Raw genomic sequence first — 12,626 nt, forward strand, 5'->3', positions numbered from 1 at the left:
TGACTTCTAAAGGCAAAAGCCAGACAAGGCACAGCCTCTGCGGATTACTGTAGGCTCGCCAGCACCAGCCAATGCAACTATCACTGCATTACCTACAGCGCCACCTGCTGGCCAAGAGGGGGGCTACAGGAGACCCCAGACCCGGAATGCAAGAGGGGAGCCCCCCAGGGCTCCGAGAGGGGCCTCACAGGCCTTTGATGCTACTGGAATTCAGCCCCTGTCCTTTCACAGCACCAGTGATGCGGGCGGCATTTCTGAAAGCTGCCCAGCACCCCAGGAGTCCTCTGAGCCCAGGGCACAGGGCCACGCACGGGGCAAACGCCAGGACTCGGGCAGCACCTCCTCCAGTGTCTTTACTGTGGACGCTCCTTGCAGACACAGACATGTTCTCAATGCTAAGCTGCTGTGTGCACAAGGACATCTGTGTGCCCAAACGCCCTCTCTCCGCTAAAGAACTGAGCACTTTAAGCAGCGGGGAGGGGCATTCCTGAACTTCACTGGAAAGGTCCTGACAATGACAGCAGGGCAGCATCAAGAATGAAATTCACAGCCACGGGAAAATTAGGTCCAATTCAAGTTTCCCTCAAATAACCCCTCATTCACCAAAAAAACCCCATATGTGTGGCTTTAAGATGAAAATCAGTATACAATTACAGACAAAAACATAAGACTGCAAAAATTGGGGGGAAGAAAACAGACCCATGGAGACGCCTGGCTGGCTCAGTTGGTTAAGCATCTGACTTCGGCTCAGGTCATGATCTCACAGCTTGTGTGTTGGGCTCTGTGCTGACAGCTCAAAGCGTGGAGCCTGCTTCGGATTCTGTGTCTCCCTCTCTCTCTGCCCCTCCCCTTCTCGTGCTCTGCCTCTCTTTCTCAAAAATAAACAAATATTAAAAAAAATTTAAAAAAAGAACAGACCCGTGGTTGGCATAGGTCCAGATGGGGGACTGGGTGGGACCCTGTCTGAAGCACGATGGCGCTCACAAGACCACACCTGCAGAAGTCAGGAACTACTGCCAACGAGCAAACTGTGCTGCGGGGTGAACTACATCACAGCAAGACAAAACATCCCTCTACCATCCACAACCAATAGCTGATGACAAACATACACACATAAGACACAAAGATGTAGGTTTTCACTCTCTTACTTGGTTTTTCCCTGGTGCCTATGCTGAATCTGTTTAAGTCAGTAAGTGTATATGTGACTTTCCTGTCCAACCAGAGAAGGGAGAGTCTGCCGTCATCACTGCCAATCCGGGCAGGACTGCCAGCACACGGGTGGCAAACAGGAGGAGCAGAAATCAGCCAGCTCAGACCCAGAGTGCAGGTGACTTGCTTGTGAACAGACGGCCCACACTGGGCAGGGCCCCTGTGTCATTACACTACTCAGCACAACCCCAGAGAGCTACAGTTTATAGGACAAGCGATCTTGAGCACTGACCGGAAGGACGTGGGGTGCCACTAATGGCAGAACCGGGAAAGGGTGGCTTTCCATTCCTTCCCCAGGACTGCCACAGCGCTGCGGCTCCGCTCCAATGAGAGACGTGGGAGCCACAACTTCCTGATCTGCTCACGGAAAGCCAGTTAGGACCTGAAGGCGAAGAAGGTGCCCATCCTTGGAAGGGTTGGTCCTGCGGCACGAGGCCAAGGATCCCGGAACACACCCCAGTCTTCACTCTGTACCCACACTGGTGCGCAACTCGCACAACTCAGGCTGATTCCAGCCCAGAATACAACTTGTAGGTTCAAGAACAGAAAAATAGGGTCTCAACATGTGAATGAAGCAGCCATTCGAACCCTAACCCACAAATTAAAAACAAATCCCCTCTTTTAAAAAAGCTTTTTGGGGGGCGCCTGGGTGGCTCAGTCGGTTAAGCGGCCGACTTCGGCTCAGGTCACGATCTTGCGGTCCGTGAGTTCGAGCCCCGCGTCAGGCTCTGTGCTGACAGCTCAGAGCCTGGAGCCTGCTTCAGATTCTGTGTCTCCCTCTCTCTCTGCCCCTCCCCTGTTCATGCTCTGTCTCTCTCTGTCTCAAAAATAAATAAATGTTAAAAAAAAAAAAAATTAAAAAAAAAAAAAAGCTTTTGAATTATTTTTAAAAATGAGATAAAAAATTTAGTAAAACAAAATGTATGCTCATTGTAGGAACTTAGAAGATACGGTAAGGGGGGAAAGATGATAATAAAAGCCCAAACCACCACTCTCTGATAACCAGGACTCACCATTTATCCCCTCACAGGCTGTGTTCTCTGCATGCGTATAACTTCACGTTTTTCAAATTCGGCATCACACTGAAAACTGCTTTTCTCACATAACATCATACGACAGGAGTATCTGTGTGCAGCAGGGTTCATCCACAAAGACATGACCAGCAGCACGCCATGCAGACACTCGGAGAGTCCCGCGAGGAACGGGCTCACGTAGCTGTGGTGGCTGGCAGGCCACAAGCAGGCTCTCTGGGAATGGGGCAAAGCTGTTCCACGGTGTGAATGTCTCCTGCTTCGGGGAAGCCTCTGCCTTGCTTCCAGTGCGCTTCACCTCACTGATAAGACCCACTCAGGTCACCAAGGATGATGTCCCTCACCTGGAGTCCAGTGGTTACGGGCGCCAATGACCTCTACAGAATGCCCCACAGCGAACCCTGGGATGGGGCCCTCCAGGCCACCACGTAAAACAGGCCATCACGACACCCACATCGGTCACCTTTTTTAAGACAGTCTATAAACATGAGTAACTCTGTACGCTCAGTCTTCATTCTGATACCCAAACATTTTATGCAAAGACCATAGGAAGCAGGCAGCTACACACAGAAAGACTCAGAAAACTGCCCAGGGTCCCTCTGAGTCTTTGCCAAACAGTCAACTGTCCCCACATGAGCGCAACCCCAACAGGGAGGGAACACAGCTTCTGGGAAACAGGCGCCCCTGGAGTGTGACCCCGACAGGGACCGAAATAGCCCTGGAATAAGAGGTGCTCTAGACACGCCCCCAACAAAGCTGAAAAACATGCTTCTGAAAAATCATACTAATCTGTGATAAATAACTGTGAGGACAGGGGCGGCTGGGTAGCTTGGTTAATGGTCCTGGACTCTGTTTCAGCTCAGGTCACAATCTCATGGTTCTTGGGATGGAGCCCTGAGTCAGAGCCTTGCATCAGAGCCTGCTTGGGATTCTTTCCTTATCTCTCTCTCAAGTAAATAAACCTAAAAAAAAAAAAAAAAAATGAGAACAAAACTTGGCACTCTTTAAAGGAAGAAAACAAAATCCAGAGATGCAGCTACATAACATCAACGTCAGGCATCCAGTAAAAAATTACCAGATATGTCAAGAAGCGGGAAAATGTAATCCCAAATCAGGAGAAAGCAATAGCAAACAGCCAATAACAAACCAAGAAATCAGAGATGATGGAATTGGCAGATAAAGGCTTTACACAGCTATCATGTTTATGAGATATGGAATGTGTTTAGAGAAAAACAATGAAGGTAGAGATCAAGGCCATAAAAAAGAATGAATAGGAATTTGGAGAGCTGGAAAATAAAAAGCGTGCTGATGAATTTAACTGAAGGTTAGACACTAAAAAGGAGAAACGAGTAAATGTGAAGACAGGGAGTTAGACACTGTTCCAAAGGAGGCACTAAGGATCTTAGAAGGGGGTAAATGCAACAGAGGCAGAAGGCAGCTGAGAAACCCCCAGGGTACAAACACGGAGAACACCACACCGCAGGAGGTTATAATCAGATCCTGAAACTAGTGATAAATATCTTAAAAGCACCTGGGAGAGGGGACCCACCAAGGGGAACAGAGAATACTCACTCACTTCTCATCACAAGACAACAAAATAATGAAATGACATTCTTTAAAACACTGAAGAAAAAAAGTTATCTGGAATTCTACACACCACGGAAGTATTCTCAGAAATCAGCATCAAAGAAAGACATTTGCAAACCAATAAAAGCTGACGGAATTCATCTCCAGCAGATTTGCACTACAGGAAACGTTAGAGGAGGAAGGAAACGGCCAGACCTCGTGACTCTCTGCCAAGACCCCTCCACTTCCAGGCCCGAGGCCCCATTTTGCCCCCTTTTCTTTTTTTTTTAATTTTTTAAATGTTTATTATTGAGAGACCGTCAGAAATAGAGCACGAGCATGGGAGGGGCAGAGAGAGGAGGAGACACAGAATCCGAAGCAGGCTCCAGGCTCCGAGCTGTCAGCACAGAGCCCAACGCAGGGCTCGAACCCACAAACCGCAAGACCATGACCTGAGCCAAAGTCAGATGCTTAACCGACTGAGCCACCCAGGCGCCCCCCATCTTGCCCCTTTCTGACCCAAGATCCACCTGCAAGAACTGCTCATCTTCATCAACAGGCTTGCCCCGACAACTGCTGACCGTGAGCACCACTACCTAGTACGGCTGTCACGACCCCGTAGTCTCGCCCACCTAATCTCATGGAACAAACCCTCCCTACCCTACATTTTGTGTCGCCACAGGCTGTCTGCTTTGCTTGTCACCGTTACCGAAGAGCTCCATTCACAGACCCTCTCACTTGCAGCAGAGAGTGCAACGAGAGGGAAGAGCATGGAGCAGTTACGGGGGAGAAGGGACAGAGGCGGACTGTGCTAGAACAGAGGAGGCCAGAAGCAGCCGTTGCCACCACCTCGCTTGCACACAAGGAGGCGCCAGATCTTCACACGGTGTAGCCCTGCTCAGCGCCAGGAAATAGAGCCCCTGGAAAGGGAGAAGAGTATGGTCGTGGGGGGGGGGGGGGATTCCAGCATGGTCACACACAGGCTGCAAGACCCCAGGCTCAAGTGACAGTCACAGAGGACTTTGAGACAGGTGCTGCATTATCACCTCTGCTCCACAGGGGAGAAAGCTGACACACAGGTTGGCTACTTGCCAACCACCCCACTCACGACATGGCCATCTTCCAGGGGACTCCAGGTACACAGTGGGCACATGTCCCCACAGCACCAAAACACAGCCTCCACACAGGCGGGTTGAATCTGGGAGCCCGGTGCTCTCATTCTGGCTCTAGCTCTCAACCGGCTGCACAAGTGGGGTGGATCACAGCCCCGCCTTATGCAGAGGACAAGAGGACGAGGACAGAAGCAGATTGGCCTCCTGCCCCACATGGGCACACTACTGGGACGCACCGCAGCTTGGGACCTAAACGTGGAGAGTTGGTGTGGTACCAAGCAGGAACCAGGGATGACCATGCCACCCACCGGATATCAAGCAAGAAAGAAACCGCAAAGGAGGAATTCTTACCTGGGAAGGGCTGGTGGCCCTTTCGCAGCCTGCGTGGCACCTGCACACGCTCCCGCAGGCTCTGCCTCCACCGAGCTGGGGGCCACCGCCGGCTCAGCGTCCCGGGGTCCTGGTGGTCCTGGAGGCCCGGGGTCTGTGCTGGGGCCGACCTCCACCTCCTGCCCCGCGGCTGGCACTGGCTCCTGCTCGGCTGCGGCCACCGCAGCCTCCTCCGCCTCCTTCCTCCTGGCCTTCTCCTCCAGCTCCTTCCTCCTCTTCTCGTCATCCTGGCGCGCCATGTGCTCAAAGGCTGTGAACACCTACAATCGAACAGCAAACTGGCCGTGAGTTTCCCCACCGGTACTGGGCCACACATGCCATGCAAAGGTGGTCAAACGTGGTAAGTAGAGAATGGAAAACTAGTAGACCACAGACGTGCTCCCCCTGGCAAATCACAAACGCACTTCAACTTCACCAGGAGCTGCCGTGAAGGAATCTCTAACAGGAGTTCCAAACGCGCAGAAGGGAAACCAGGTAAGCCAACGCTCATGGCACCTATGCGCCCACTGGTCAACTTCTGGGTCTAAAGGACACGTAACTAAATGGTCTCACCTGTCCTTAGTTCTTTTTACAGCCCCCGGTGAGACCTGCTTGCCACGGGAAGAAGACACTGTCCTGGTAGCAAGAGCTGTAAAGACGCCAACAATTCAGACTCGAGAAGAGAAGACAGGAAATCAAGTTGAACCCACTCAGTACAGCAGAGTCACCAGACAGCTGCAGTCTTCCCACAATGCACAGGTGGAAGGGGTATGGCTCTTAAAAAACGTGGGAATTTCATCCCCCAGATAACCACGCCGTGTCTACAATGAACAAGGAACACAAAAAATCCAAGTAACAGCTCCTACCCTCTACGAACTCAACATTCTGGTATGAGGACCAGCCCCTACTCTTTTCTGGGACAGTCACACCCACACAAGTGCTGGGACTCTCCACCCGAAGAGCACACAAGAAACATGGCATTTCGTATGCACCTTTCAAGGGCGCACACAACTTCCAACATGGCTAGCACAGACCCGTCCACGACAGCGCCACCAGGAGACCGTGAGGAACCGCTGTGGTACCTCGCCGTGGGCGCACAGATGCTCGCTCCAGGTCTCGGAAATCTAGGAAGTTCCTTGGAAGGAAGGGGCTTGGGTAGACCTTGAAGAAAAGGCACGTGTTACCCTGGGGGCTACAAGGGGCAAGACCAGAGCTCCGAGGGGTGGGGCCATGGGGGGGGGGGGTTGCTCCTCTGGCAACTGGAGGCGGGAAGACTGGGAGAGCCTCCCTGGGAGGTTGGAGGGGCCCAGCTAGCAGCCCTGCTCCCCACAGGGCCACACAGAAACCTCAGTCGTAGCTGCCACGACCTGGGAGCAACTAGAATGTCCCTCAGTAGGTGAATGGATACCACATGGCGGTCTGTCCAGACAGTGGAGTATTACTCAGCACTAGGAAGAAATGAGCTATGGAGCCGTAAAGAGATGAGAAGGAAACTTATATCATATCACCAAGTGAAAGATACCAATCAAAAAAGCCCATACATGTTCTGTAGGATTCCAACTCTATGACATTCTGGAAAAGACAAAACCACGGGACAGTAAAAAGTTCAGTGGTTGCCACGAACGGGGCAGGAGGGAGGAATGAGTGGAACATGGCAGATTTTCCCGGCATGAAAAATACTCTGTGTGACGGACACCAGTTAAACACTTGTCCCTACCTCATAAAATGACATCACTAAGACTGAACCCTAAAGCCAACTATGGTTTGGGTAGTCTGACACGAAACACAGGTGCATCGACTGTACCACAGGCACCATCTGGTGGGGATGCAGGTAATGGGGGAGGCTGAGGGGACAGGAAGTACATGGGAAACCTCTGTACTTTCCCCTTCAATTTGCCTTGAACCTAAAACTGCTCTTGAAGAATGGTCAGAAGCAGGTCGGAGTCCCTTTCCAAAGGACAGGAATGCAGACATACGTTAAATAATCATGTTTCACGTTCCATGTGCTGAGCAGGAAGACAAAACAAAAGGTCTCTAACTACTGAACTTTGCCAAATGCTTTCGGATTCCCCAAAACCTTCCCGAAGATGCTGTGAGGAAGACAGCACTGACATTTCCAACATGAGGAAACACTAAGCTCAGAGGAGGTAAGTGCCTTGTCTGAGTCCTGCCAGTGAAAGAGGAAAATAAAAATATTACAAGAACACTGACGTCAAAAGGCCACGTCGGCAGAAAGAAGTGAAACCCTAAGGCTGAAACAAGGCAACGATTCCAGACCCATTTCTACTCCTTCAGAGAACCTGAGCCCGACAACATTTCACACCCGTGCTTGCAACACCTGACTTCACCCTCACAGCCATACAGCCCCGGACACCCGAGACCCTCATCCTAACTTCACAAAAGGAACAGCAAGGACTCTGTCTCCTCACCCCCCAGGACCTCCCCGGCCCCTGGGTCTGGTACTCCTCGCTGCATCCACCACCTCTGCTGACTCAGCCCCCTACCTCCTCTAACCTGCCACCCGCCTCCCCTGTCCTTGGCTCCGGTTGTTACGGACCCAGGCGCCTGCTGTATGACCACAGCACCGTGGAGCTGGAGGAGAGGTCTGTGACCTCCAATCCACTTCTCTACTGACAGAGAGGAGACGACCCTCCCAGCAGGTCCGGTGAGGACAAGTGGGGAGGCTCTCCTGATTCTGGGGCAAGAGACCTTCTACTAAGCAGGCTTCTCAAACTGGACCCAAGAAAAGCAAAAAGTATCAAATGAATGAAGTGTCACTGTAAACTATTTTGTTCTTAAAACACATAAAAGGGACGTCTGGGTGGCTCAGTCAGTTGAGTGTCCGACTCTTGATCTTGGCTCAGGTCATGACCTCAGGGTTCGTGGGATGGAGCCCCACTTAGGGCTCTGTGCTGACAGCGCAGAGTCGGCTTGGGATTCTCTCCCTCTCTCCCTCTCACACGCATGCTAAGTAAATAAACAAACAAACAAAAAATACACTAAAATATCACGGCAAGGAATACAACTTGCACATGCATCTTTCCTGCTGAAGGTCATCCCTCAAGCTCTGCACCCAGGCTGGCCAAACCCTTAGAATTAGGAGAAAGAATCGTGCATCACACCAACAGTCCAACCTCAATATATCAGGACACTTTCAAGTTCCAGAATGGAGCACCCCAGCACTCCCATCCAAGCCCTGCTTGCCTATGTTCAGGACAGACTCCAACCACCCACCTCAGGTGGGTGGCCACAGGAAGGGGTCTCTTGCCATCAAGTCAGGTACAGGGAAGAAAACCCCTAAGAGGCAAACGAGCAGGGATGGGGGGTCAGGAGGACACAACACCAGGAAGGAACACCGTGCCACAGCAAGTTACTCAGTGGGACTCAGCATCTTAATGTCCCACCCACAACAGAACTCCCATCCAACACTGAACTCACGAGTCTCCTGCCAAATGCCTCTGTGGCCAGAACAGTCCCCCCAGGATTCACCCCCACCCACCCAACAAAATGCCCTGGAAACATCTGCTTCTTCAGAGTCCCTCAGGCATTGCTGACTGCTGGGAACAAACTGCAGAAACACCGCTCCTCTTAACCATCACTAGGAAGTGTCCCCTGGGTACTGCCCTGCCCACTTCCTCCCCTCCCTTACTGCTGCTCGGCAGCCTCCTGCTTCTCCCATCCCTTCACTGGAGACACCCCTCAAAATGCTGCCCTCCACCTTCGGCTCTTCTCTTCCCCTCAAACCACTCTGGTTCCTCCATTCCGTGGTTCCAGAGCCTGCCAGCAGGGACTCCTGTCTGCAATCTCAATCCTAACTTGTCTGAAACTAAGCTTTTCCCCCTAAACTCAGGGGACAGTTCAATTAGTGCATGATTATTCCAAGTTTGAAACCACGGGTCATCTGTGACTCCTCCCTCCCCACCTCCTCTTCCTTACACTGCTCACCAGGTACGGACATACTTCATACCTGTTACTAGAAAAATGAATTCCCTCTGCCAATTCGTGTGTGAGACAAGGGCAAAGACCCACCTTTCAGGATATTGGGACTAAACAAGGTTAACACCCAGCACGCTAACCAGTACATACCCGCTGCTCAGTAAGTGTTCCTTTCTCCTCCACATCTTTTCTGCAAGCTACTGTCACCCCAAACAACAGTCTTCCCGCTCTATGTTAAGATCTGGACCCATAAAGATGAAGTTCCGCGTTCCAGCTCTACGATAAGTTCCAGTGGCACCCTCATCTCACATAAAATTCAACCCTGTTTCCCTGGGGTTTGCATGAAAGTGATAAGCTACCCTCAGGAGTCTGCCAGAAACCATCTCTGACGGTCCTCTGATCACCCAGATGGCACTCAGCCACCGAAGGCACGAGAAACAGCCTCAGTTCCGACCCAGAGTACCAACACCGCCGATTCATCTTCAGTAGTCACTCAAACAGCCTAAGCTTTCGCTTCTCCACAGGAGCACCAAGAAAGTCACAGCCTGACCACTGGACACTCCACCGAGAAAGTAACGGCCTGACCACTCGCTCAGGCTGTACACAATCTGTAAAGCGCAGGGAGGTATTACCAGCATTTCCATCTACCCAGGCTCAACGCTTGGCTGAAGACCTGCTTCCAATCCCATCAAAAACCCCACCTCCCCTACAAGACCTTTTCCTGATTTCCACACCACGTCTCTGACCCCTTCCTGGCAATGGGCTTTGTCACACAACCGGCCTCACACAGTTCTGTCCCTGTCTGTGCTCTGTCTCCCCGACAGGAAGGAAGACGTCACAGGAGACTCGGAGCCGTGCACTCGGACTGTGCGCCTCCAATGCCTGCGGCAACTGCGGTGTAGCACCTGCTTACTACGGGGACGCTCCTGGGCACCCGGTCGACTTCGACGCCCGTCCAGCGCTCAGCGAGTTCGCCCCCACGTGAGAGGAGGACGGCGAACACGGCCTCGAACCGCCGACTCCGCGGCCCCCCTCCCGCCTCCACGCGTCGTGCCTGTGGGGCGCACAGGTGTCCCCGGGGCGTCCCGCTCGGCCCCCCTCCCTGCCGGGCCGTCCTGGCACCTCCAAGCGCCCCGAACGCCGAGCCAGGCTCGCTCCCGCGGGACGGTAACTCGACACCCGAACGGCGCCTCGGCTTACTCGCAGGCGCGGCCGCGGGAGGCTGGTCCGGGGGGGGGGGGGGGGGGGGGGGGGGGCGCCGGAGGGGAAACTGAGGCCGGGCTCCGCCGCCCCCACCCCCACCCGGCCCCGTGTCCGAGCCGCCCGCCGCGCGTTACCTGCAGGACCAGGGCCTGCGCCGCCCCGGGCGGGAAGCCCATTCGGTCGGACGGATGGCGCAGCAGGCGGTAGAAGTCGGTCTTGCGGTAGAGGAAGCCGAAGAGCACTCGCAGGAAGTCCTGGACGTTGCCCACGTGCTGCAGGATGCCCAGCAGGGCCTGGTCGTACAGCTCGGCCGCTCCGGGCTCCATGGCGTCGCCGGCCGGAGGGACTCTGCTCACTGCGGGCGCGGCCCGGACGCCGGCCCACGGCCACTTCCGGCACGCTGCGCTAACGGCTCCGCCGCTCGGCGCGACTTCCGGTCCGCGCTCGCTCCAGCCCCCCGCGGCCGGGCCGGGTCGGGCGGCAGCGGAGCGTCCCCGCCGAGGGCCCCGCCCCGCCTCCCGGCCGGCTCTCCCAGGCGGCCCCGCCAAGGGGCGGTCTTGGGTCCCTAAGTGGCCGCTAGGCGCGGGAAGGCCCGGGACGGCAGGACCGAGAGCGCCCGGCAGCCATGTTGCAAGCGGGCGGAAGAGGTTCTGTCCGGGCAGCGTCACGTGATCCCCTGTGTCGTCACGAGGTGGGCGGGGCACCGCCCCTTGCCTGCGGGGAGGCTGGCGGGTCGGCCTGGATGGGGCTGGCGGTGTGTCAGGCTCCCAGTGACGTGCAGGCCGAGCGAGCGCGACGTGTGGACGCGAGTGTGGCAGAATCTGTGAACACGCGCGGCGTGCATCGTGTCCTCAGTGTCTGTCACTATAATCCTCGTTCAGGTACCCGATGAACATACGCCGGAGGACTATCGAGTTAACCAAGTAACCAGTAATGTGGTAAAGCCGGTCCCAAGAGTATTGGCAGGAAGCAGGTATTCATAAACACTTCGAGGAAACCGAGTAAGATCGTTAGGATGGGTACAAAGCTGGCCGGTATCCCGCAAAATAAAACCGTAGGTTACCTTTTCTACTGGATACAAATGATTTCCATGACAACTGGACTAAGGTCTACAAATGAACACCTATCTTCAGAGTCAACGGGCTCCAATTAATTGTAAATAAAGTCAGAACCAGAACCAGATAAATCACCCTAGGGCAATGGTCCTGAAACCTCTTTGAGTCATTTACACTCCAGGGGAATCTGGGTGGCTCAGTCGGCTAAGCATACCACTGGATTTCAGCTCAGGTCGTGGTCTCACGGTTTGTGAGAGCCCACACTGACAGCGAGGACTCTCTCTCAAAATAAACTTTTAAACTTTTGGGATTCCCCCCCCCTCAAAATAAACTTAAAAAATTAAACATTTATTGAAGACTCCAAAGACCTTTGATGTGGGTTGTGCTTATAGTTACCATAGTGTGTTATCATTTTCCTAATGTTTATTTTTGAGAGAGAGAGAGAGAGAGAGCTCAAGCAGGGGAGGGAAAAGGAGAGAGGGAGAGAGATAATCTTAAGCAGGCTCCATGCTCAGCGCAGAGCCCAACTGGGGGCTTGATCACATGACCACGAGATCATGACCTGAGCTAAAATCAAATGAGTTGGACTTTTAACGGGCTAAGCCACCCGGGCACCCCCACATGTTAACATTTTTGTGAGGAAATAATGTTCTTCAAAGCAATGAAGTATAGCAAGAAGCGTAGCATAGTTTTACATTTCTGCAAATCTCTTTAATGTCTGGCTTAATTGAAGACACCAAGATTCTCACATCTTTTGCATTCACTGAATTGCAATATGTTGTTTTGATTGAAAAATACGAAGAAACCCAGTCTCACACAGATTGTAATTGGAAATGAGAGGAATATTTTAATTGTCTTTTCAAATAAAAGTATTTTTTTAAACCAAAATTGAACAGGTGGTAGTTTCTCAACAGTGGTAATACATAATCTGAAACAATATCCATACCCATGGTATGTCCTGCACTTTGAATGGATCTTTTATATGCATGGTTTTGTAACACCAGACTGGAATGCAGAACGTGACAAAACAATCGAACTGTGTTACAAATGTAAGAAGCAGTGAGGAGGATGGTAGGAAAACACTCTGACCTAAGTGACTTTGGAAATGAATGGAGTCTAAGACAAAGGGCAAAAGGAATGAAAAA

General features: G+C 52.7%; 1 protein-coding gene across 3 annotated transcripts in view; it reads right to left on the reverse strand.

Moving 5' to 3' along the window:
* The window catches only part of NUDCD3 (NudC domain containing 3), a 61,838-nt gene extending 50,997 nt beyond the window's left edge, over positions 1-10,841 (reverse strand). For all 3 annotated transcript variants that reach the window (XR_006195904.1, XM_042913205.1, XM_042913193.1), the window contains exons 1-2: positions 10,561-10,841; positions 5,270-5,568 (exon numbers count right to left, since the gene is read on the reverse strand). Coding sequence is in view for 2 of the 3 variants with exons in the window: in XM_042913205.1 (XP_042769139.1) it covers positions 5,270-5,568; positions 10,561-10,752 (491 nt within the window). In the remaining variant the exon portion in view is untranslated. The remainder of the gene's footprint in view (positions 1-5,269; positions 5,569-10,560) is intronic.
* Between the last annotated feature and the right edge of the window lie 1,785 nt (positions 10,842-12,626).

The sequence above is a fragment of the Panthera leo genome, chromosome A2, assembly GCF_018350215.1.
Source record: "Panthera leo isolate Ple1 chromosome A2, P.leo_Ple1_pat1.1, whole genome shotgun sequence".
NCBI classification, from domain to species: domain Eukaryota; kingdom Metazoa; phylum Chordata; class Mammalia; order Carnivora; family Felidae; genus Panthera; species Panthera leo.